The following is a 23,217-nucleotide window of genomic DNA, read 5'->3' as shown; positions in this document are numbered from 1 at the left end:
GCTGCCTTTCTCTTGGAAATATTTTTATTGGTTCTGAGATAACAGGGCTGAGGCGAGGAGGGACGGGCACAGAGCTAAGGAGGGCGGCGAGAGGCTCTGCCCCGGGGGGCAGACATGCTGTGTGGGGCGCCCCCAGCCAGCAGCGGCTGGGTCTCTGGCACTCGGCGCCCGGCCTGACTTCCGCCGGCCTGGCGCGGTGGCCTCCTGGTCGGCGGGCGCCCCCTTTCCAGTTGCAGGAGTTGTGAGTCTTTCACAGTGCGGAGGGGCGGGGGTCCGGGGTGGGCACCTCCCCGGGGTGCAGGCAGGCCCCATCCGCCAGTACGTCCCGGGCTCTGGGCGGCGGCGGCGGCGGCGGCGGCGGCGGCGGCGGCGGGATGAGGCGAGCTCCGGCTCCTCTTCTCCCCGCCCGTGGAGCTTGGCAGTCCTGGAGGGACCCTGGCGGCCTCAGCGGGACATCATCCGGACAAACTCTGCGGTGGGGTGCACAGGAGGGGGTGCGGAGAAAGCAGCAGTCAGGGCCCAGGACGCTGCCTCCAAACCTCCCTCGGATCGGCGGCCCCGTGTCTATTGCCACGGCCCCTGACCGATGCTGGTCCCCAGCGTCCACCCAGCAACTTCTTTTTTTTTTTTTGCCCGCGCCACACGGCATGCGGGATCTTAGTTCCCCCACCAGGGATCCAACCGCGCCCCCTGCAGTGGGAGCGCGGAATCCTAACCACTGGACGGCCAGAGAATTTCCCCCATCGAGCATCTTCCAATCCACCTTCTACACAGCAGCTAGCAGGAGCTTTCTATCTGCATATCTGACCCCTCTCAAACCTCTCATGGTCCCCACTGGCTAACGTGCTGGATGCTGACACGACCCCAGGGCCTCCCTGTTCCGGCCCTAGCTGACATCTCCAGCCTCACCTGTCACCACTCACCTCCAACCACTAAGCTCTGACTCCACAGAGCTCCCTGTCAGCGCCTCAGGGGCAACCAACACTCGCCCCTCCCGCTCACCTCTCAGCTTTCCTGCAGCCTATCCCTGCTCCCTTCTCTTTTAACTAGACTTCATTTTTTAGACCAGTTTTAGGTTCACAGCAAAACTGAGCAGAAAGTACAGATTTCCCATACGCTCCCTGCCTGCCATACACACGCACAGTCTCCTCCATCGTCAACATCCTCCAGCAGAGGAGGACGTTGGTTACAGTCAATAAAGCTACGCTGACACGTCATTATCACCCCAAGTCCACGGTTACATTAGGATTCATTCTTGGTGTTGGACATTCTGTGGGTTTGGACAAATGTATAATGACATGTATCCCTATTGTACTATCATACAGAATAGTTTTATTGCCCTAAAAATTCTCTGTGTTCCCCGTCTTCATCCCTCCCTCTCCTCACAACCCCTGGCAACCACTGATCTTTTCACTGTCTCCACAGTTTTGTCTTTTCCAGAATGTCATATCGTTGGAATCACAAAGTATATAGCCTTTTCAGACTGGCTGCTTTCACTTACTATGCCTTTAAGGTTCTTCCATGTCTTTTCATCACTTGATAGCTCATTTCTTTTTAACGCTGAACAATATTCCATTGTCTGGATATACCATAGTTAATTTATCCTTCACCTACTGAAGGACGTCTTGGTTGCTTCCAAGTTTTGGCAATTATGAGTAAAGCTACTATAAACAACAAATCGGTTTGCAGTTTTTTGTGTAGATATAAGTTTTCAATTCCTTTGGGTAAATATCTCTTCCTTATTTTTCACCTGCTGGCTCCTACTCATCTCTTAGGGCTCTACTTACTTATAGCCTCCTCCAGGAAGTCTTCCCTAATCCCCCCTCCCAGCTTGGCAAAGGTGCCCCCATTGTGCTCCACAGCCTGCTGTACTTCCCTCAAACAGCATGGACTATACTGCTGGCTTCGGCTTTCCTTGCTGGTCTTGGGCTTCTCAAGGCAGGGATCAGGTCTCGGCACACACTAGGTGTACAACACATGCTGGTAGAATGAATGGGGGATGCTGGGCTTTCAGGGAAGAGCTGGCATCTGTGGGAGTCACTACCTGGACATGGGGTGACCTGAAATGTTCAGCTCTCATGGTAGCAAAGCCTTCTCTCCATTGCCACACTCTCTTTGACCTTGAAGACCAGCTACTCCCCAGAAAAGGCCTCCCAGCCTTTGTGTTCTGGACATATTCACAGTCTTGCTCATGTTTATCTTGCCTTTCTGCTCAGAATGCACGTTCCTGGAGTGCAGAATCAATGGTTTGCTGTTTGTTTGGGTTTTTTTCTGTATCCCACGGTGCCTCGGACGGTGTCATGTACAGTGTAATGTATGTAGTGGTTGAGATTCCAGGCCTGAGTTTATGACCCAGCTCTGCCTCTTACCAGTTAGCAAGTTATATTACTTCTCTGAGCCTCAGTTTCCTCATCTATAACATGAGGTAATAATGTGCAGTTCCTAGAGTCATCATGAAAATTAAATGAGATAATATGTGTAAAGCTACTTAGTACAGTGACTGGTATACAATAAGTGTACAGTTATAGATGATCACTATTATGATTATTATTGGTTATTTTAAAAACACTTTTACTGAGCATTCATTATGTGTCCGGTACTGAGTTCTGTGGGAATGACAGAGATAAAGAAAGTGGGGTTCCTCTTCTCCAAAAGTTCAGAGTCAAGCAGAGATATAACTAGCATTTAGGGGTCAGTGTGAAGAATGAGGGTGAGCCTGAGGTGCTGTGAAAGCCCAGAAAAGAGGAAGTTCAATCTGGGGAATGAGGAAAGCAGTGTTGGAGGGAGTGGCCCCACTGCTGGGTCTTGAAGGATGAATAGAATTTAGGCCCAGCGAAGAATAGGACAAAAGGCATCCTGACAAAAAGAACAACGTATTCAAATGAGAGCTTAGGAGGTTCATGGACCACCTATGGCTTTAAGGTGGAGTGTGAGTGAAGGAATGGAAGGAGCTGTGGCCAGAGAGGTGAGCCGTGGAGAGATTTTAGGGGGCCTGAGTGTCAGGTTGAGGAATGTGGTATTCAGAAAATACCTACATGGATGGATGCAGGAGTAGGTGGACAGACAGATGGAGAGAGATGGATGGGGGCAGATGGACACAGGGATGGATGGATGGATGAGTACATGGATAGAGATGGGAAAATGACTGTACAGACTGATGGACAGATCAGTGGAAGTATGGGTAGAAATATAGGCAGATGAGTAGAGATATACAAATGTATGAATGAATGTTGAGAGGTAGAGATGCATGGATAGATGGAGAGAGGTACATGGGCAGATGGATGCATGGATGAATGCATGGGTGAATGTAGAGAAGAATGAATAGGTGCATGGATGGATAGATAAGGCCATAGATAAATGGTTCTATGGATAATTGTTTAGACATGGGTGAGTGGGCACCAATTATAAAACAATTTATAAATAGGCACCTGGACAGATAAAGAGATAGATGGATGAAAAGATGGAGAGATAGATATGGAAAATGGACAGATGGTTGGATGGATGGATGGGTGTAGGGATGGAAGGCAGATTAGAGGGGTGGCAGGATGGAAGGGTAGGGGGATGGAAAGTTGGAGTGCACTGATGATTGCATCATGGATACACACGTGGAGGGCTCTATGGATGCCCACTACTGCCCTGGTTTCTCTTCCACTCTCAAGACCACTTCCACCTACCTTCAAAGTCCACTCGTCCATCCCCATTGAGGTCCACATCTCGGATAATTTCCTCTATGTCTCGGTGTCCCACCTGATGACCCAGGAGTTTCCTCATGGCCTCTCGTAACTCACTGGTACTTATCTCCCCATCACCATTGGTGTCAAACTAGAGAGGGCAGGAAGGAGGGAGGAGTAGCTACAACATGGAGACTGTTGGAAACAGATCCTGAGGTTGAGCCCCTTCTCCAGCACCACTGTCTCGCCTTCCCCGGATCCCTTCTCTGTCCAAGCTCCTTCCCCTGGTCTGGGATCCAGAGCTCACGTTTCCATCCCGGGTTGGAATTCTAACAAGCTCCCCGCCCCTGCCTGTCCACTGCCCATCACTCACCTCTCGGAAGGCATCTCGCAGTTCCTTTACTCCAATCATATCTGCTGTCTCCGCCAGGAGTTTAGGTCCCATTAGCTCCACAAAGTCATCAAAATCCACATGGCCACCCACTGGGGACAGAGGAACAGGCTGGATCATCCATCTAACCACTGCCCATCTGGGACTTCCCTGGAAGTCCAGTGGTTAAGACTCTGCACATCCACTGCAGGGGTCACGGGTTCGATCCCTGGTCGGGGAACTAAGATCCCGCATGCCGCGTGGTGTGGCCAATAAATAAATAAATAAATATTTTAAAAAATAAAAATTTAACCACTGCCCATCTCCAACTAGGCAACCGAGGGAACTGCCAACCCTCCTTGACCTGCCCAGCTCCAGGCCCAGGGTATAAAAGCAAAGGCCAAATGAGGACAGAGAGGTGACCATGGACGGGGGGTTGTCACAGAATGACTCAGGGGAGTGGCTGGAGGTTGACTAAATGAACAAGTCAGGAAGTTGACAGGGGTAGATATGGAGGGGAGAAAGAAATATTAGGTCACAGAGACAGGCAAAGAATTTCAGAGAAGGAGAGACAGAGACACACATGCAGAAAAGCAGAGAAAGAAGCAGAAGCCGTGGGCACCTGGCCCACCTGCCCCTGCCTTTCCCTCATTGTGCAAATAGAACTCACCTTCCAACCGGCCCTCAGTGGGGAGAAATACAGGGGACATGCCCCCTGGGGCCTGCTCACAGCACTTTGAGCCAGTGACTGAGTTTGGGGGATAAATACCCAGCCCGAGAGGTAAGGGCCGGGGACAACTTCGAGGTGGGCCTGCTACACCAGCTTCCCGAGCTCCCGGCAGAGCTAGACTCCATCACCCACAGTGGCAGCTGCTCCAGCGCCTCCTGCCTTGGCTCCTTGTCTTCGCCCTCTCATCTCGCTATCCCCTACCGATGCCGTCCTGCCCCTACGGAGTAAACTACCGCACTCAAACCCCTGTCTCCCGGTCTGCTCCTGGGAGAATGAAAATGAAGACAGAGAAAAACATAATAATGGCATCCTCTGTTCACCTCTTACTGTGTGCCAGGTATTTGGCTCTTTTAAATACGTCCAAAAAAGAAAAACAGACTCACAGATACAGAAACAAACTAGTGGTCACCAGTGGGGAGAGGGAAGTGGGAGGAGGGGTGAGATAGGGGCAGGGGATTAAGAGATGTCAACTACTATGTATAAAATAAATAAGCCACAAGGATATAGTATACAGCACAGGGAATAGAGCCAATATTTTATTATAACTTTAAATAGAGTATACTATATAAAAATTTTGAATCACTATGTTGTACACCTCAAACTAATATAATATTGTAAATCAAGCATACTTCAATAAAAATAAAAAAGAAACTTCCATAATAGGCAAATCTGCTTAGACAGAAAGTAGATTAGTGGTTGCCTAGGGCTGGGGAGGGACTCGGGGGTAATGGCAAAGTGATACAGGGTTTCTTTTGGGGGTCATGAAAATATTCTGAAATTGATTGTGGTGATGGTTGCACAACTTTAAATATACTAGAAGCCACTGAAGTGCATGCTTTAAGTGAGTCAGTTGTATGGTCTATGAATTATATCTCAATAAAGCTGTTACCAAAAATAAAAATAAAAAATAAATGAATAAATAAACCAAGAAAAAATAATAAAGAAATAAACATACCCCCAATTGACTTCCTGTGCTCTACTCCCTCTATTCCACCCCTCATTTTACAGGTGAGGAAATCGACGCACAGAGAGAGTGAGCGGTTTGCCCCAGGTCACAGAGCTGGGAAGAGGTGGGCCGAGAACTTGAACCCAGGCAGAGGACAGCAAGGGCGAGGCCTGGGAGGAAAGGAGGTACCCGGTGGAGGGACTCACGGTTCATGTTGATCTGCTGAGACAGCTCGATAAGCTCCATCTCGGTGGGCATGTAGCCCATGGTGCGCATGCAGTTGCCCAGGTCCCGGCAGTTGATGTAGCCGTCCTTGTCTTTGTCAAACTCTCTGAAGGCCTCCCGGAGCTCTGGGGAAGAGAAGGAAGGGGGGGAGGGTAGAGTCTCTGGGGCAGAGGCAGCCCGAGGGCCTGCTGACTCTTGCATTCCTCCAATGCCTGGCTCCACAGAGGATGCCCGGCTCTGCACCAGGCCCCGTTTGCAGGAGGCCTAGATATCTCTGCCTCTCTTCCCACCCACCTCCCTCTCCTCATCTTTCTGGAGGGCTGAGCGACCCTCTCCCCTAAGGGGCCAGTTCTTACCTTCAATCTCCTCTGGCCGCAGTGATCTGTCCTGAAACAAAAGAACATGTCCTATTAGCAGCTGCAAGGGGCCCAGAAGTCATACAATGCCCAGCTGAGGGCCGTCCCAGTGGCAGCAGGCACTGGGCGGGAGGTGATGGGGCAGCAGCGGAGGCGTGCCTGGACCATGTCCTGGAGGGGAAAGGATGCAGCCCCACCCGCCCCACAGACATGGGAGATGCCCAGGGAAACAGGAGCCCTCTCCAGCCTGGGTACAGAACCTCTGGGCCCCCAGCCCCTTATTCCAGACACAAGAATGTGTCAGCGAACAGAGCTGGTCTGGAGGCCAAAACCTGTAAACAAAACAGGGTTGGCGGGGGGTCACAACAGAAGGAAGAGGGCTCTACCCAAAGAAACCAGGAAGAGCAAGGGAGAAGAGGCCTGCAAAGCAATGGGAGAAGCGAGGGGCTGGGGGGGGAAGTGGGGGCCCAGACAGGCACCCAAGAGGGAGGAACAGGAGGAGGAGGAAGAGCCGAGGGAGTGGAGGCAGGATGAGGGCGTGCCCTGCTTCCTGGGCACCGCCCCACCTTCTCCAGTTGGACCCCCATCCTATACCTCGCCCTGTCACAGGACACAGCATAGGACCCTGGGGGCTGCCAGTGTCTCTGGCGGCTGCCAGGGTCCAAAGCACACGTCTGCAGCCTCAAACAGTGCCCAGGTCTCCTTGGGGAGTCAAGGAAGCCCTGGGGCGAGGCATCTGAATGGATGGCAGAGAAGTCTCCAAAGAGCAGGCCCAGAGGAAGCAGGGGGCAGGCTCCGGCTGGTGAGGTGCCAGTCGCCCCAGGCCTGCCCAGGAGGGAGACAGACTGTCATGAAATAGATGCGGTGCCCAGATGGACATGCTTAGCAGGCTCCAAAACTGGTCCACGGGGCTCATCCTCTCCATATGTCACAGCTCTCTGCCTTTGGGCAGGGAGAACACGGGGCAGGGTGTGTCTGCCCTGAGGAAGTGCACACCAAGTGTGGGTACACCGATCACGATCACAAACACACGGGTGTGCCACAGCGAGCGTGCCACAGCAAGCGTGCCACAGCGAGCGTGAGGCATCTCAGCTGTGCACACGGGCTGTTCTAGCCAACAGGGCCAGGGCGGGTGAGAGGCCGCTGCCCACCTGCTCCAAACTGGCCCCAGGGCAAGGGACCCCAGTGCTGGAAAATCTGAGAATCTTCTAGAAAGGGGCTGCTGAGCAACATTTTGTGGGACCACCAGCTGCGCAGGAAGGACCCGGCTCTCAGAAGTGGCCGTATGTGGCAGGACAGTGCTGAGAGTGTACGTGCGCCTGGAACAAGTAGGCTGCAGGCTACCAGGTCCTGCTAGCGGCATTTCTAGCTGAAGGTAGGATTCACCTGACGGTGTCTGTTTCTGTGAAATGATTGTAAGGACTTCCACTTAAAAAACCTGTCACTGTGCACAGGGAGGTGTTGTCACTCCCTCTAACACCTACCTAATCCTACCTCTATCACCCACTAGCTGCTCCTAGTCAGACTGCGATCTTGGGTGACCAAAAAGAATGTCTTTTACAATGCCCGGTACCCCCAGTAAGTGAAAGTGTCAGCGACTATATGCGTGCACTCACACGTGCAGAGTATGCTCACTGGGACAAGTGACACAACCTTTCCCACCCTGCAGGCCTCAAGTAGCCTCTCACATCTCCAGGACCCAGCTCTGCAGCCCCCACCATACTTCTTATAAACCCAGAGTCGGGGAGCAAAAAAGCTGGGTACCCCTTGGCAGTGTGCCCGTGGCCGGAGCTGGTCCAACTGAGTCCTGCTGGCTGGTCCCTGAATCATACACTCCCCAGGGCAGAGCGGCGGGAGGATGTGTAGTAGAGCCGGGGATTCCCACCGATGGGGCAGAGAAACGATGAGCACCGATTTGGGGGGTCAGGTGGGAATGGAGCCCACCACACCCCTCACTCCTCAACTTAAGCAGTCGAGGGACGAGCTTGGCCTCTAGAGTCAGATGGACTCAAGGGCAAAGCCCAGATCTGCTGCTTCCTAGATGTAGGACCTTGGGCAGGTCCCTTCAACTGTGTGCGCCACAGTCTCCTCATCTGTAAAATGGGTTAATACCAGTACTCACCTTACATGGCCTTTGTGAGCATCTGTGAGGCAAGATGTGCAAAGTGTTTAACAGGTGGCATTTAAACCTACTGATGTTTGAACATGTAACATCACTATTAATACCCTCCTCTCTGTGACTGTTCAGATACCCATGGGAGGCTGTCCAAAGCAGTGGCCACATGTGACTATTTAAATTGGAATTGGAATCAAAGAAAATTAATAATTCACTTCCTCAGTTGCACTAGCCACATTTCAAGGGCTCGGTGGCCACATGTGGCTAGTGGCTACTGTAGAGGGAGGGCAGCACAGATTGGACAGTGTTTCCACAGAAAGTTCTACTGGATGGTGCCGCGTATTCAGTACTGAATACGAATCCCACTTCTATCACCCACCAGCTGTTACCTTGAGCATGTTACCTCTCCAACTCAGTTTCCTCATCCGTAAAATGGGGAGGATAATGGTACCTACCTCTTGGAGTTGCTCTGAGGCTTAAGGGAGGTGATGAGCCAACGCACTTAGCACAGTGCCTGGCACATAGTAAGTGCTCAAAAAAAAAAAAATCCAAAAAAAACACCCAAGCAATATTAGCTGCTATTATTTCTTGCTGGTGGATGTGGACTCACCAGGGCTTTGCAGCCATCAGTGGGAAACTTTGGGGGTCAGATTCACAAGTTGCGGGTTTGAGGTGTATCCGTTGGGGGACGCGCACTGCTGAGTACAGAGCCCCCTCTTCTTCCCAGCACCTCCTTCCTCACGCCCTGTGAAGCCAAGTCGAGCGCGGCTCCACCGGGGCCAACTTACGTACAGGCTGCCTGTTCTCCGCGAAGCCCTTACGCAGGAAAATGCAGGCCGGCCCCAGCAGGTTGTGCATGACGGCGCAGTTCTGGGCCAGCATCAGGAGCGGTCCGGGGAGCTCGCCGCTGGCCGCCAGCCCCTCCTCACTCGTCTGCACCACCGTGTAGCTGGTCTCCTCCTGGCGCATCTTCAGCCAGCACCAAGCAGATACAAAAGAGAGGCAGGGCATCACCTCCCTGCCCAGCTGGGTCCTCCTGGCCCCAGCCTGGCTCCTGGTCCTAGAAGGGGCCCTTCTCAAGAGCAGACCTTGCGAGGCAAACAGCAGGGTGCAGAGAGCCCTCAGGATGCTCTGGGGCAGGCATCAAACTGGTCCAACAGGTGGAGTCCCCGATCCTTGGCCAAAACGGATGCTCCAGGGAGAGCTGGGTCTGATACCCTCTGTGTGGCCCATGTGCGCGCACACACACACACACACACACACACACATACACAGAACCACACACACTCGTGTGCATGCAGAAGCTCAGAGAGAGAAGCAGGCAGAGGGAGGCTTCTGTTCATTCAGGGAATAATGTCCTTTCCCAAGACGCTCCCAACGTCCCAGAGCAATTCCCGGGGCTAAGCTCCCCGACTGACCTCTGACCCTACCCCCACGGGAACCCACTGGAAGGCAGTGAGGACCACCAGAACTGGTGACACAAAGAGCAGGCTCAGCTGGTCTGCGAGACCGGAGGTTGCAGACACAGGGGCCACAGTGAATAGAAATGAAGCAGGCAGGTGTGAGAGGCGGGGCCTGGGGCAAAATGGATGCTGTGTGTCCCCTTTGAAGGGACAGCATTACGTAACTCCAGCCCGGTGTTGCCAGATCTTCTGATTTAAAGCACCAGGTGGGCTAAACAAAGCACATCTGTGGGTCAGATTCCACCTAGTGTGTGGCCTCGAGACTAGACGCTCTCTACCACCAGCAATTCTCCTCGTCCCTCCCGCCTTCACTGGCTCCCTGCCCAGCCCAGCCTGCAGGACCTCTAGAGGCTGAGGCAGAGGCCCTCTCTGCTGGCCGAATATAGCTGTGCTCCCAGGTCACGGCCAGCCCACCCTCTTCCCTGATGTTTCCCATGCAGCTATAAAAAGTCAACACTGCCCACAGACCGTCCCCTTAGGGCAACAGCGGCATCCAGACACAATATTCTCTTCCACCCCAGCCTCCCGGCCAGGATGCCCAGCATCCCCCCCAGAATCCAGGTCAGGGCAGTCTGCCTTTGGCCCTGAGCTTGATGCCTTCCCCCCAGCGTGGGGATTTGGAGCCAAACCTTCCAAGGAAAGAGAGAGTGGTGGAAACTTAGAGGGCTGTCTTTGTCCAAGAACCCCAGAGCTGCATGCCCTGCCCGTCCGTCCTGCTGCACCCACTTTCTGACAGTTTCCTCCAGCTCAAGGAAGGCCACGCCCAGGAGAAGATCCCACGACCTAACAGGTAGCCTGTCCTCCCAGGCGGACAAGCAGAGCAAACTCCCCCATCTCACCCTGTCCTCGTGCTCCTCCTCCCTGGAGCCCCACACTGTGGAGCTACAGTCTAGACTCTCTTCCAACTTCCTAAGCCTCTTCCAGGCCTAGAGACGAAGGAGCAATATTCTGGCTCCTCAAAGGGAAAGCAGCAACTCAGACCCGAGGTGCAGGACCTCAGTCCAAGGCCTGAGTCCAGTGAGTGCAAAAAAGGGTCACCCTAGGTAATCTTAGAACTTGAGGGGTGTCAGACATGACCAGGGTCCATTCTGGTTTGATGACCAGGAGAGGTTCAGAGCCTCGGCCACACTCACATAGGCTTCGGGGACCTGGCTAGAGCCAGGGCAGGACCAGAGAGACCTTCCTGACAGAGGGAGCCCAGGAGTCGACCGTGGCTTAACCCCAGGAAACAATCTCAGGAGATGTTTGTAGAGAATCAGCCTTTTCGTTTCTGGTTGATTCTCAGTCACTTGGCTTGGATGAGCACACCCAGAAGGAGGCAGCAGGCAGCACAGAATTCCGAGAGGAGCTTAAATATAACTGGCTTTGGACTCAAACAGTCTTGGGGACAAATTCTGGCTCGCCGCTTGCTTGCTTTGTGACCTTCGGCAGGTCACTTGACCTCTCTGGGCTCTGGTTTCCTTCTCTGTCCAATGGGTGTGATCAGGGCAACTCACAGGATTCTGTGAGAGGTAAATGGGCTATTGCACGGTGCCTAGAGCATCGTAAGAGCTGACTATGTGGCGTTGCCATGGTGATGACAATGATGATGACAACGATGATGACAGTGATGATGATGATGCAACTTAACAGATGCTGGATGCCAGAAGGCATTTACTTCTGGCTGCAGAAGAAGTGGGAGAATATTTGCCAATCAGGAAAGAAATGAGAAGGACAGAGAAACATTTGCTCCCACGAGGGAGGAACCAGTGATGGCTGGGAAATTTCCACTGCATCTCTTGATCTTAACCCTGCCTGGCACCAAGTTGCCCCGGGGCGCTTCTGTTCTTCCCTGGCCAGTGATGGTACCTGACAGCCCAGTCCTGCCCTGCTCAGAGCCTGGAGGAGGCCTCCTCTTTCCATTACCAATTCCCAGCTACTACTTAGGAAGCCAAGTGGGCAGCGGCCCACAGGCTGACAATGTTTCCTGGCACTGAGGGGACGTCTCCTGAGTGTGGCAGGGCAACAGGAGGGGCTGGCACGACTCATGACCTAACAGCTCTCTAACAGCACAAGCTCGCCAAGCGCGTGCTCCCCCTCACTGAAGGTATTCAAGGAGAAGTTGAGTGAGGAAGCACTTGGTGAGGTGGGCGAGAGCATTGCCCAGTGAGTGGGAATTTGGACTAAGATGACCTGTAAGGTCAGGTTCGCGAATCTATGAATAACATCTCTGACAGCAGGAAAAAGAGAGAGGCAGCCTCTCACAGAGGCAAAAATAAAAACAAAATACCAGATTGGGATTGACATATATACACTAATATGTATAAAATAGATAACTAATAAGAACCTGCTGTATAAAAAAATAAATAAATAAAATTCAAAAAAAAAAAAATACCAGCTCTGGATTTACACAGACCAGGGTTTACATCTCAGCTCTACTTCTGGTTGGCTGTGGGATCTTAGGAACGCTCTTATCTCTGAGTCCAGCTCCTTTCTCTAGAAAATAGCCAAGAGAACTACTTGGTGGAAAAGAGCAAATGAGATAACAGGTGTTGGAGCTCTTTCAGATACTCAGGAAGAAGCAATGATTACTATTATAAAAAAAACATGAAATTGAATGCAATACGTTTTATGATCTTTTGCCCTACTCCATGGACTCAAAACCTCTCCTATGTCCCTTTTTACTTCCATCCCCCTTCTCAGAAAACCCAGAGTGGAAAAATTATGATTATGATGCTAATAACACTAGCTAACATTTACTGAGTACTATATTCCAGGCAGCGTTCCCAGCTCTTTCTTTAGCCTCCAAAATCACCTTTGGAGGTAGATGTTATTATTTCCACGTGATGGACAAAGGAACTGCAACCCAGAGGGGTCAAGTAACTTATCCAAGGTCACATGGCTAGAAAGAGGAGACCCGAGAAGTCTGACTCTTAAGTACTCTGCTGTATAAGGGAAGATGGGTTGGGTAGGACAGAAGGACAATACTTGTTCTTGAGTTCACCTCTTTAAACTCTGGACAGAACCCAGGGAAAGGGCCTTCGCCCTGTGGTCCTCTAAACTAATTCAGATCCGTTTCTGCTTTTCTGCAACAGTGTGGAGGCCACCTCTGATGCAAAAGACTCTCCTCTAAGATGACAGATGATTGGGGGGTGTGTGCACAGAAGAAACAGTCAACTCTCAGAAGGATCCAAGGAACAGTGAAGATTAAAAAGAATTTGATGTGAGCAGCTTAGCTAAATGAGGAAGATGATGAGCAGAAAAGCCTGAAATGTCCTAAATTGAGAGGCTGTCAAACTAACAGAGGAGGTAGGATGGGGTTGGGGGTAGAGGAGCCATTAGCTAACCTGAGACCTTGGGTAAGTTACTTAACCTGAGTGGCAATCAAGTTCCTCGTCTGGTAAATAAAATAATTTGGAGGAAAACATCCCTCACATTACTTCTTCCTTTAAGTAATATCTATGAGTTTCTTCTACGGCCTGACTACAGAGGGCTAGAAATACAGGCAGAGCCCACTTAAAGCAAGACCCTACAGATGTAAGCCCAGGTTTGCAGGAAAGATTCTTTAGAGGTGATTATTTGCTTTCCAAAAAGGATTCTTGCAAAAAGATACTATCATGGTGTATAAGCAATACATCCACTACAGTAAGCAACTTACAGATGCCTTTGCTGTACACTCTATTTCTCGATGGAAACAACCCTGGGGCCCCAAACCAGTCTGGTCCTAGCTGTGAGTCTCTGACCTGACTCAAGAATTATCAAGGGTAGAAGGGGACACCTGGCTTGGTTCCTCTCAGGAGCAAGGCGATCTACTTCAAAACCCACAACTCTGAAGGCTTAGAGACCACCAGAGAGGCTCAGAGACCCTCAAAGGAGATGAATGAGACCCCATCCTACTGCCGGGAAGGAACCAGCAGCAGCAGGGTCAAAGCCCAGCTCAACCCTCTTCTGATCCTGTTGGCTCCAAGGGGGTCTGTCCACTCACATCCTAAAGATCCACGCTTTTCATGGAGCTACGTGGTTTCTTTCCTAAATCTTGCACAAATTCCCAAACACAGCGCCCCATGCAGCTTTAAGTCCCAACTTCACCTCAGAGCCTGGGACATAGAAAACTGTGATAGGAGGGAATCTGGAGGTAGAAACAGGGAAGCAGCTCTAGACAGAACCCAGGGGAAGGGTAGCAAGCTTCAGATGCCCACCCTCTCTGCTCCCAACTTCTGGGGCAGAGGGCAAGATGCCCCAATCCCCCGCCCCAGGTCTTAGGAACTCCAGAAACATACCTTCCTTGAGAGATTTCTCAGGGGAGACTTGACACAGTTGCCCATCCTAAGCTGAGGCAGCCCCTCTCAGGATCCCCGGGTCCATGAAGGAGGCTCCTGGGGGCTAAGAGACCTTAGCCTGGGTCCCCACCAACCCTAGCCTCCCTCTGCCTGCGCCGTTCTTCCTCCAAGACCGATCTGAGTCCTCTCTCTTGCGCGCGTGCTCTCTCACTTGTCTGCCTGCTCCTGCTCCCAGATTTTTTTTTTTGGTAGATTGTGTGTGTGTTCATGTGTGTGGGTTTAACTTTCTGGACACTTTCTTAAGGAGATGAAGGCAGGAGGGGAGAGTGCAGGCATAGAGGAAATCGCCTGGAGAGCTGATGGCAAAGGGCAGCCGAGCTGGAGAAGGCTGCGGGATCATCTACATCAGATTACAGCTGAGTCCTCTCCCCGGTCCATTCCCCTTCCCTCGGCCCCTCCTCTCCTGCTGTCAAATCTGCAGGGAGATTGCCTCGGGGAGGGGAGCCCAGAATGGCAGCTGCAGCTGGGAATTAGGCCAGCAGACCCAGAAGGGGAAGCAGGCTAGTTTGGGCCCCCAAAGCCGGGGTGCCTCCCAGCTTGCAACCTTATGTGTGCATTCACACACACACACACACACACACGCGCGGGCTCAGGGACAAACACGCATCTTAATCGCCCCCGGCCATCGCAGCTGGATTGAGAGCAGGCAGCTCCAGTGAGGCCCTGGGAGATCTTGTGACGGCTCTCCATCACGCTCCGTTTTTCACACTTGCCTCCTCACGGAAATGGGCTGAGGCTCCAGGGCTGGAAGCACAGCTGAGCCGACGCAGCTCCTTCCTCTCCCTTCACTGTGCGTGGTCTCCCCGACCCAAGGGAAATCAAGAGCCGGCCCTGATGGAGGCAGTGCTGGCACGGCGGGCGGGCGTGAGCGAGCGAGGGCGACAGACCTCCTAATCCTCTGCCTGATCCCCATAGAGGATCTTTCACCGGTTTCCTTGGGGGTGCAGAGAGGCCGCCCTTTGCAAAGCGGTCTTGAAGGTCCCATGAATGAAACTTTTTAGGTAACTGGCACGTCCTCGTCCCTCCAGCTTCCAGCTTTGACGTGAATTCATCTCAAGCCTCAGATGTCACCTCTGTGACCTACAGCCCCAGCCAGATGACCCAGGAGAGGAAGCGTCCCCGCTTCCCTGCACCCGGCTTTTCCCAGCAGGGGGCACCAGAGATAGGCTGGGAAGCCGCGCTCTTCCCAGGCCCTGAGGCAAAACCCTTTACACGCACGGCTGAAAGAGTTTCGGTCCAGAGAGGCTCCTCTCGCAGGAGTTTTTGTCCAGTTTTGGGTGGCTGGTCAGAGCTCCCGTTAGGGGAAGACGGGTGGGGACGCGGCCCAGAAGGTGCCACAGGCCAGCTCCCAGGGAGCTGGGGAGGGAGCTCCCTGGATAGCTTGTGAGGACCGTGCTGCTGCCGACGATGGAATGGTTTAACCGGGGCAGTCGCTCAGCAGCCTGGTGAGCACCCCCTGAGGATAGAAGGAGGAGCCTGGGTGGGGCTGGGGGGGCGCTGCTACACTTAAAGGGCAGGAAAGGGGGTGAAGGTGCTGCCGGGGAGCTGGTATGGGAAGAGCCAACAAAAATGCCTTCTTCAAAGACCTGTTCCTCGGAAACAGAGCGTGAAGGCAGGGTCGTGGGAAGAGAAACGGACTCAGATGGATGCGAAGGATCTGGAGGTCTGGGGTTGAGTCCTGGCTCCGCGGCTCCTGAGTGCTCACATGGCGGCCCTCAGTTCCCTCGCCTGGTGATAAGGTGCGTGTGGGGAAAGCGCGTGGCACAGGACAGGTACTGGATAAGGAATTATTAAAACGGAAGAAGGAAGTATCATTTGTCCCATGTGCTCGGCTCTGCGCAAGTTGTGGGAACAAGATACACACGGTCCCTGCTTTCAGGGAGCTCACATTCTGGCAGGCGGGCAGGAGATATTAAAGGGCTATCAACATACTTAATCTCAGTTCAGGTAAATGCTCTGAAGGAGAAACACAAACACTCTGAGAATGTGAGACAGGGGTCTGACTTAGTGTGGAGGGAGCAGGAAAGACTTGTAGACAAAATGTAGAACGCTGACCATCTGCAGACTCTTTTGAAAAGCTAGGTCTCACCGCGGACCCCAGAGGGGAGATGAGTTAGGCTCCAGGTACAAATCCAATTCGTATGAACTAAATGGGTGGATACATGAAAAGGCAGCACAGTGTGAAGCAGGGGGTCTGAATGCTGGCTGCAGACTAGAATCACTAGGGACCGTCCCCAGAGATGCTGATGGAGTAGGTGTAGGTGAGCCCCGGACGCTGCTGTTGTTTAATACTCCAGGTGATCCTAACCTGCAGCCAGTGTTGAGAACCACTGATCTAGAGGTAAAGAGCTCAGCATACAGAGTCAGACAGACCTGCGTTCAAATCTTGCCGACCTGCCTACCAACCATGTGACCTTGAGGACTTCTTAATCTTTCTGAGCCTCAGTTTCTGTATTTATAAAGTGGATACTCTAATAACCCTTCCTTCATAGGACTCTTGTGAGGAGTTAATGAGATAATACATGCAAAGGGCTTGGCACAGTTCCAGGCACATAGACGGTGCCCCTTCCCCTGCCCGGTGGCGACGTTAGTCCTAAAGGGCCCAGCAGGGCCTCCATTCACTCAGCAGGGCACCCACAGGCTCAGACCTGGTGACTCCTGCCCCCCGCAGGCCAGTCCAGAGCACAGCACCCATTTGTCGACCTTGGGATATGCCTCTGTCCTTAGAGACAAGGAGACAGGAGACAGCAAAACCAGGCCCTTGTGGAAAAGTCCATGCACTTGGAAGAAATCCCATCCTTCTTTAGCGAAGAGGGTGCTGACACCAGCTTGAGGCTTAAGGGCAGCCAGGGATTCGGGATTCCAACCCAGAGCTTGCTTAATCTATTTTAGGTTGAACAGATGGGGTGTGTGGTGGTTCTGTGTGACGGGAGTAACTACTGATCTTGAGGAGGCAGATGGCTTGACCTTTGGCAGAAAATTTCACAGAGGGCTGAATGGTGGGGGCTTCCCTAAGGAGTAAAGCACATCCCATGGCCCCGCCTCCCCATCCCTATGCACTGTGGCAGCAGCCCCTGGGCCTCCAGAAGCCACACTTAAAGTTCTGGAATGGAATAATAGGATCAGAGGGATGAGAAGGATAAACCCATTGCTGATTATTCCTGATTAGGAGGGAGGCTGGCTTTGGGCCCTGATCAGTCCTAGCACCAGCATTTGAACTTGGCTGGCAGCCCAGTGTTAAGACACTTGGGGAAAGCTGGGTCGTAACCTGAGAAGTGCTTTGTGGATGCTTCTGACAAATAGGAAACACGCTTCTGTGACTTTCCACCGGCCAGCATGGTGTGGCACTGGCAGGTTGTTTGGAGACAGACCCACCACATCACAGTCCTGCCATTTACTTACACTGTGACCCTTGGACAAGCCACTTCCCCTTTCTTGAGCCTGTTTCCTCATCTCTAAAATGGGGCAAGATAATGCTAAGTTTCACAGGTTGTTATGAAGATAAGATAATGAGAAGATACTTTGTCCGTTGTTTACTGGGCTCTAGACAGAGGTTGAAAGTGCCAATGTTGCTTCTGCAAAACCTACGAACTGACACCAAGTGATTCCTATCATCTACGATTGATCTCAACCACAAACTGACCTTCTCTTCCCCTTCCCCAGGACCCAGAGAAAAGCCACAGGGACTCCCAGCCCTCTCAGAGAGCAGTAGGGAGTGACTTGGCTGGGCAGGAGTAAGTAATATACACAAGCCATCATTCTAGGCACACAGGCCTAGTGCACTTGAATCCATTAGGATCCGAACTGTATGGTTCCTCTCCCTCATCTAAGCTATAGGAACCAAGAAACTGAAGTCCAGAGGCTGGAGATTCATTCATTCACGCATTAAATACCTTGATCCTCTTACGTACAAAGCAGTTTGGGAATTGGGCTAGCCTACTCAAATCAGAAGAGATGTCTCTATAGTGAAAGAAAGGGGAAGGATGGGACGGAGCTATGGGTTTTTTTCCTCTTTGCCTTGTCTACAAGAGGTGCTTCTTCCCAAACTTAGGGTAAGGAACAGAAAGACTATTCTTAAAATAGTTTTCCAAGACCCAGTGCCAAGAGTTGCCCCCAAGTCATGCCTATTCTGAGTTAATTTCTGATACCACATCTTCTCTCTAGGCAGCTGGGTGGCTTGTCCTTAGCTGGCCACAAAGAGGGTACTAGAGGAGGTCCTTTGTCATTCAGCTCCTTTTTTTTTTTTAATTTATTTAATTTATTTATTTTGGCTGCATTGGGTCTTCATTGCTGCGCGCGGGCTTTCCCTAGTTGCAGCGAGCGGGGGCTACTCTTCGTTGCGGTGCGCAGGCTTCTCATTGCGGTGGCCTCTCTTTGTTGCGGAGCACGGGCTCTAGGCACGCGGGCTTCAGTAGTTGTGGCATGCGGGCTCAGTAGTTGTGGTGCACGGGCTTAGTTGCTCCGCGGCATGTGGGATCTTCCTGGACCAGGGCTCGAACCCGTGTCCCCTGCACTGGCAGGTGGATTCTTAACCACTGCGCCACCAGGGAAGTCCCTCAGCTCCTTCTTTTAATGGCCTTCCTCACTTGGCTCAGAGACAGCTTTCAAACTACCTGACGCAGGCCCTCGTTCTGACAATTACTCTATTAATAATAGTATTAATGAAGCCTGTGCCCTTTTCCAGCACTCACTCTGAGCCAGCCCATTTGACATCCTTAATTTTGTATAACCCTCATAAGAGCTCTGCAAGGTAGTTTTTTGTCAATCTTATTTCTGGACGAAGAAACTCAGACCAGAGAGAGAAAATAACAGGCCCAAGGTCACAGCAATAGGAAGTAACATTGCTGGGAATGGAACCTGCAGCTCTGTCTCCTAAGCCACCGTCCCATGCCTTAGCCTCAAAACCACACCGTCTCCCTGCAGGCAGTAAGGATGCTCTGTGAGGTCACTGGAAGAACCCTAATTCCTGTTACCCCTAATGAAGGAGTCCACCTTGGTACCTTCAGTGTCACTTTGGCCCCTGGCCCTCCCTGACTATATTACAAATGGAAAGAAGTTCTGACACAGTCCTTGGTAGTTAATCAACAAAAACAACAATAATAATAACTAACATCCATAGACCCTTGCTCTGGGCCAAGCTCTGTGCATATCTCCATAACCCCTTTAATTTCCCCCGAAAACCCATTGAGATACTATGATTATCCCTATTTTGCAGATGAAGAAACATAGGCTTACTGAGGTCAAACGATTCACTGAAGGTTAAAAAAAAAAAAAAAAAAAAAGGAACTTGGGAGACATGAAAAATATACTTCCCCAGGGCTATATTTTGCCCAAAGCAGATCCTATCTGAAAGTTTCTATATTCAGAACCTCATTTCCCTTCTCTTTGTCCTGACCCTGTCTCTAAGGACAGAAATCTCAATGCAAAGAGAAGGGAGGGAAAGCCTAATTCCTGCAGGAGACTGGAGACCCTGACACAAAGTCTCAGGCCGGGTTTTGTTGCTGTTGCTGTTGCTGGAGCAGATGCCTTAGAGCCATCAGCAAGAAGGCCAGACGGGATGTGCCCAGCTTTAAAGAGAAAGCCTGAAGCTCCAGGGGCAAGAGCTTCCAGAGGGAGGTAGTAAATATTTGATGGGACCTTCCAGTTCTTCCTGACTCAGGTGACCCTGGTGACATTTCAGAACATGGGGCTGGAGAACAGCCTTCATTTTATGACTGAGAAAGTAGAAGAAGGAAGAAAAGCACATGAGCTGAAATGCTCTGAGCTCACAAAGGGCCCAGGCAGGCAACTTCGGCAAGACTGGAAAGAAAGGGCCCTTTTTCCAGAAACGAAGTCAGATCACCGGCAAACTAAATAACCAGAAAGTGTGTGATCCTGGGCCAATGACCTACCCTTCCAAACTGCTAGATTGTAAGCTCCAAAATAGCCAGAACCCCGGCTATCCTGTCCACTTTCATCTCCATAGTGCCCAGCAAATGCCTGGGCAAAGTAGGAGATCAAAATACATTTGATAAATGGATGAAAAGTTGTCACCAATTCAACGACACAGTATCCCTTTTGCAATCCAGACCACTCCTGCCCTAACACCTGACACCCCCTCACTAATACAGAAGCCACCGCAGTCAACTCTTCAACACATCACTGCACTAACTTTCACAGCTCTGCATTCAAATCTCTACTCTGGAGAACCGTTTCCAGATAACTTGGCTAACGAGGGCTCCTGGCAGGAACAAAGCCACACTGCTGCCCTATCACGCCACCACAGCAGCCCCGTGCAACCCGAGTCTACGTGCAGCTGCCTTCATGTCAGACCTCCACCGGCATCAGCCACTGCAGAGTAGTATTTTGAAAAGGAATGTGCAGATCTGAAGCAAAACACGCACGGCCTCCTTGGAGTTCTGATCCAGCATGGCAAGCCAGGAGCTTGAAACGGCTTCTTTACGCTACATCCTAGCACAGAAACGCACAAGCCCCACCTTCGCCCACACACCACGCAAACACTCTGATCAGACCTGTGTTACACCCCTCCTCGGCTGCCGCAGAACTGTGTCCATGCTGTGCCAACGAGTTTGACTTAATTATGGACTCAGAACTAGAGGAAATCCTGGCTTTGCTCAGGAGTTCACAGGTTCCTTTCTGCTGAGCCTCTCTCCCCAGCAGCACAGCCCCTAACTGTAGACCTGGATTATGACCACGGGGCCATTTTTAAAGGGCAGATGCCCAGCTGCTTGGGGTTCTTGAGAGAAAATAAACAAAACGAGCCACTCATGACCCCTTAGTGACCTTTCTGACCCTAGAATACACACTAACTCAGACTAGGGGTCTCTGGGTGTTATTCCATGTCCCACAACTCGACAACTGCCCACTACTGTCTTAATCGCATCCCTAGATGACAACCTCCTTAAAATACCCCCAAAGTTCCAGTTTGAGCCATAGCTCTGCACATCCCTCCATGCCTACCCAGACACTTCTCTTTTCTCATATTTTTAGCTCTCCTAACTTTTCCCAGGTCTTTGGGGCCACCACAGGCAATGGCTAGGGTCCCTCATCCCCAAGCAAAGCTGTGTACCCCGAGGTCCCCACTCTTGATCCCCAGACTCCATGCCCATTGCTCTCTTGGGTCGCTCATTGGCCGTCTTGGCCAGAGGCCGGAGGAGTGGGTTTGGCGCCACCTGCTCGGAGCACCCCTCCTTGACCCCTGCAAATTTCCAGGCGGTTTGTGGAGGTCGCTCCCGTCCAGGACTGGCTCATTCTGGCAAGTGGAGGGAGGCTAGGCGGTGGGGCCTCGCCCTGAAGACGCCCGGAGCGTGGACAGCGCACAGGGTGCTGAATCAGGCACGGGGGAGGAGGCGCGCGGGCTAGGGCGCCGGGCGGCGGGAGGACCAGAGGAGCGTGACCCGGGGACCCGCGGGCAGCGGGAGGAGAGCTGTGGGCGCGCAGCCGCGGCAGGGTCCCGAGCGTCTCTCCAGGGAGCAGGCGGGAGGCGCGGCCCTTACCTGGCCGAAGGCGGAGCTGAGCATGGGGCGCAGCTGGTGGAGGAACGGGTCTGCCTCGGACGCGGCGGCTGGAGCGGAGTCCCCGCGACCCGGGGCTCGTAGAGAGCCCCGGAGGCCGAGCGCCGGGGACAGCCCCCGTTCCTCCCCATCCCGCCCGCGGGCCGGCGGCAGCGGCGACGGCGGCGAAGGTCGGGACGCCGCGGCCGGCGGCGCCTCCCGGGGCCTGCAGTGCGCCTGGGGGAGCCCGCGCCGGCTCCCCCGCGCGCCCTCCTCTCGCGGCGCCGGCCGGCACAGGGGCCTCCGCGAACTGGGGTCCCCGGACGGCGGCGGCGTGCCCGGACAGGGGCCGGGCAGCCGGCGGCTGGACAGCACTGGCTCCCGGGCAGGGCCGTGGCGGGGAGCCCGGCTGCCCCCGCTCGCCGCCGCCGCCTTCAGCAGCGACGTCTTGGACTCGCTTTTAGCGATGTGCGAGCTCATCGCGGCGGGGCCCGCGCTCGCATGGCCCGGCGGGGGCGGAGCGGTGCGGCGCGGCGCTGGGCCCCCGGCGGGCAGAGAGCGGGGCGCCCGGCGGGAGCCGAGCCCGAGGACGCGCTGGAGGCGGGCGCCGTCCCCCGGCCGCTTAAATGCGGCCCCGTCGCCGCCGCCCATGTGACAGCGCAGCCTCTACGCCTGGAGCCCCGAGCTCCCCGGCGGCTGGCGGTGCGAATCTGGGGGGGGCCGCCGGCTGTCCCAGAAGAGCCCACCCCCGGCTCCCCGGCTGCCCAGGTACCGCCGCGCCCCGCCCCTTGCCCCGCCCCGCGCTCGAGGAGCCCCGCTTCCCGGCAGCCCCTGGCGGCTGAGGGGGCGCTGCGGCGCGTAGCCGGGAGCGCCGGGAGCGCGAGGGAAGGGGCTTGGCGAAGGGCCCCAAAGATGCCCAGACCTTGGTGGCGCCGGCAGTCCCCCTTAACACGCCCAGAGGTTCCCAAATGACCCAGAACCGCCAGAACGTCCAGAAATGCTGGCGGGGTTCACCGTCCACGGGGTACAACTTTGGAAACGATGACGAGAGAGGTGAAGGAAGTAAACTCAAGACCCAAGGAGGATGAAAGCACGCTATGCATGACACCACCACTACAAAGCCCAGAGCCAGAACGGCGGGGAAGGACACTGCTGGAAGGAAAGACTCCACTCTATGGAGGCTTCACCCACTCCCAGTACCCTGGAGTGGGACCAGGACGACTCTGGTGAAGCAGCCACAGGATGTTCAGTTCTCAGAACAGAAGCCAGGTGGTATCCACTTAACCTGGGCTTTGCAGGGTCTGGTGATGCTCAAGTCTCAGGTAAGAACCATTTGCCGCCCCTCCACCTCTTGTCCCCCCTCTCACCCTCTTGCCCTTCTAGATGTTAAAGAAATTCCTGCTCTTGGTAGGCAGCCAGGAAGTCACACAGGCCTGGTTTGAATCTCAAACCCCAGCTCTGCCACTTACCATCTGGGTAACTTGGGCAAGTGTCATCAGCCTCTCTCAACCTTGTTTTCCTCTTCTGT

General features: G+C 53.2%; 1 protein-coding gene across 5 annotated transcripts; it reads right to left on the bottom strand.

Annotated features, from left to right (window-relative positions):
- Positions 1 to 444: 444 nt before the first annotated feature.
- CABP1 (calcium binding protein 1) lies at positions 445 to 22,340 on the bottom strand. Of its 5 annotated transcripts, XM_068563154.1 has the most exons (8): positions 14,133 to 14,181; positions 13,946 to 13,953; positions 9,207 to 9,374; positions 6,299 to 6,329; positions 5,924 to 6,067; positions 4,045 to 4,154; positions 3,675 to 3,822; positions 445 to 470 (listed from the first exon to the last, which is right to left on the bottom strand). In XM_068563154.1, the coding sequence occupies exons 1-8, from the start codon at positions 14,179 to 14,181 to the stop codon at positions 445 to 447; spliced, it is 684 nt and encodes a 227-aa protein (XP_068419255.1). The 5 variants fall into 5 exon arrangements, with proteins under 5 accessions (XP_068419255.1, XP_068419252.1, XP_068419254.1 ...); XM_068563151.1 differs by lacking the exons at positions 13,946 to 13,953; positions 14,133 to 14,181 and adding an exon at positions 21,693 to 22,340 and having other exon boundaries at positions 9,207 to 9,383; XM_068563153.1 differs by lacking the exon at positions 13,946 to 13,953 and having other exon boundaries at positions 9,207 to 9,383; positions 14,137 to 14,181.
- Between the last annotated feature and the right edge of the window lie 877 nt (positions 22,341 to 23,217).

Source organism: Eschrichtius robustus, chromosome 14 (genome assembly GCF_028021215.1).
Source record: "Eschrichtius robustus isolate mEscRob2 chromosome 14, mEscRob2.pri, whole genome shotgun sequence".
In the NCBI taxonomy this organism is placed as follows: Eukaryota; Metazoa; Chordata; class Mammalia; order Artiodactyla; family Eschrichtiidae; genus Eschrichtius; species Eschrichtius robustus.
The sequence above is the reverse complement of the archived record's forward strand: the minus strand, read 5'-3'. Positions and strand labels throughout refer to the sequence as shown.

What these genes read in the sequence shown, in the direction of transcription:
- CABP1 (XM_068563151.1), bottom strand. Translation starts at nt 22,340, where the DNA reads ATGGGCGGCGGCGACGGGGCCGCATTTAAGCGGCCGGGGGACGGCGCC. An exon ending in TCAGCAGATCAACATGAACC is followed by an intron (nt 4,155 to 5,923) that starts GTGAGTCCCTCC and finishes CTCTGTCCCCAG; the next exon opens with TGGGTGGCCATGTGGATTTT. An exon ending in TGCGAGATGCCTTCCGAGAG is followed by an intron (nt 3,823 to 4,044) that starts GTGAGTGATGGG and finishes TGCCCTCTCTAG; the next exon opens with TTTGACACCAATGGTGATGG.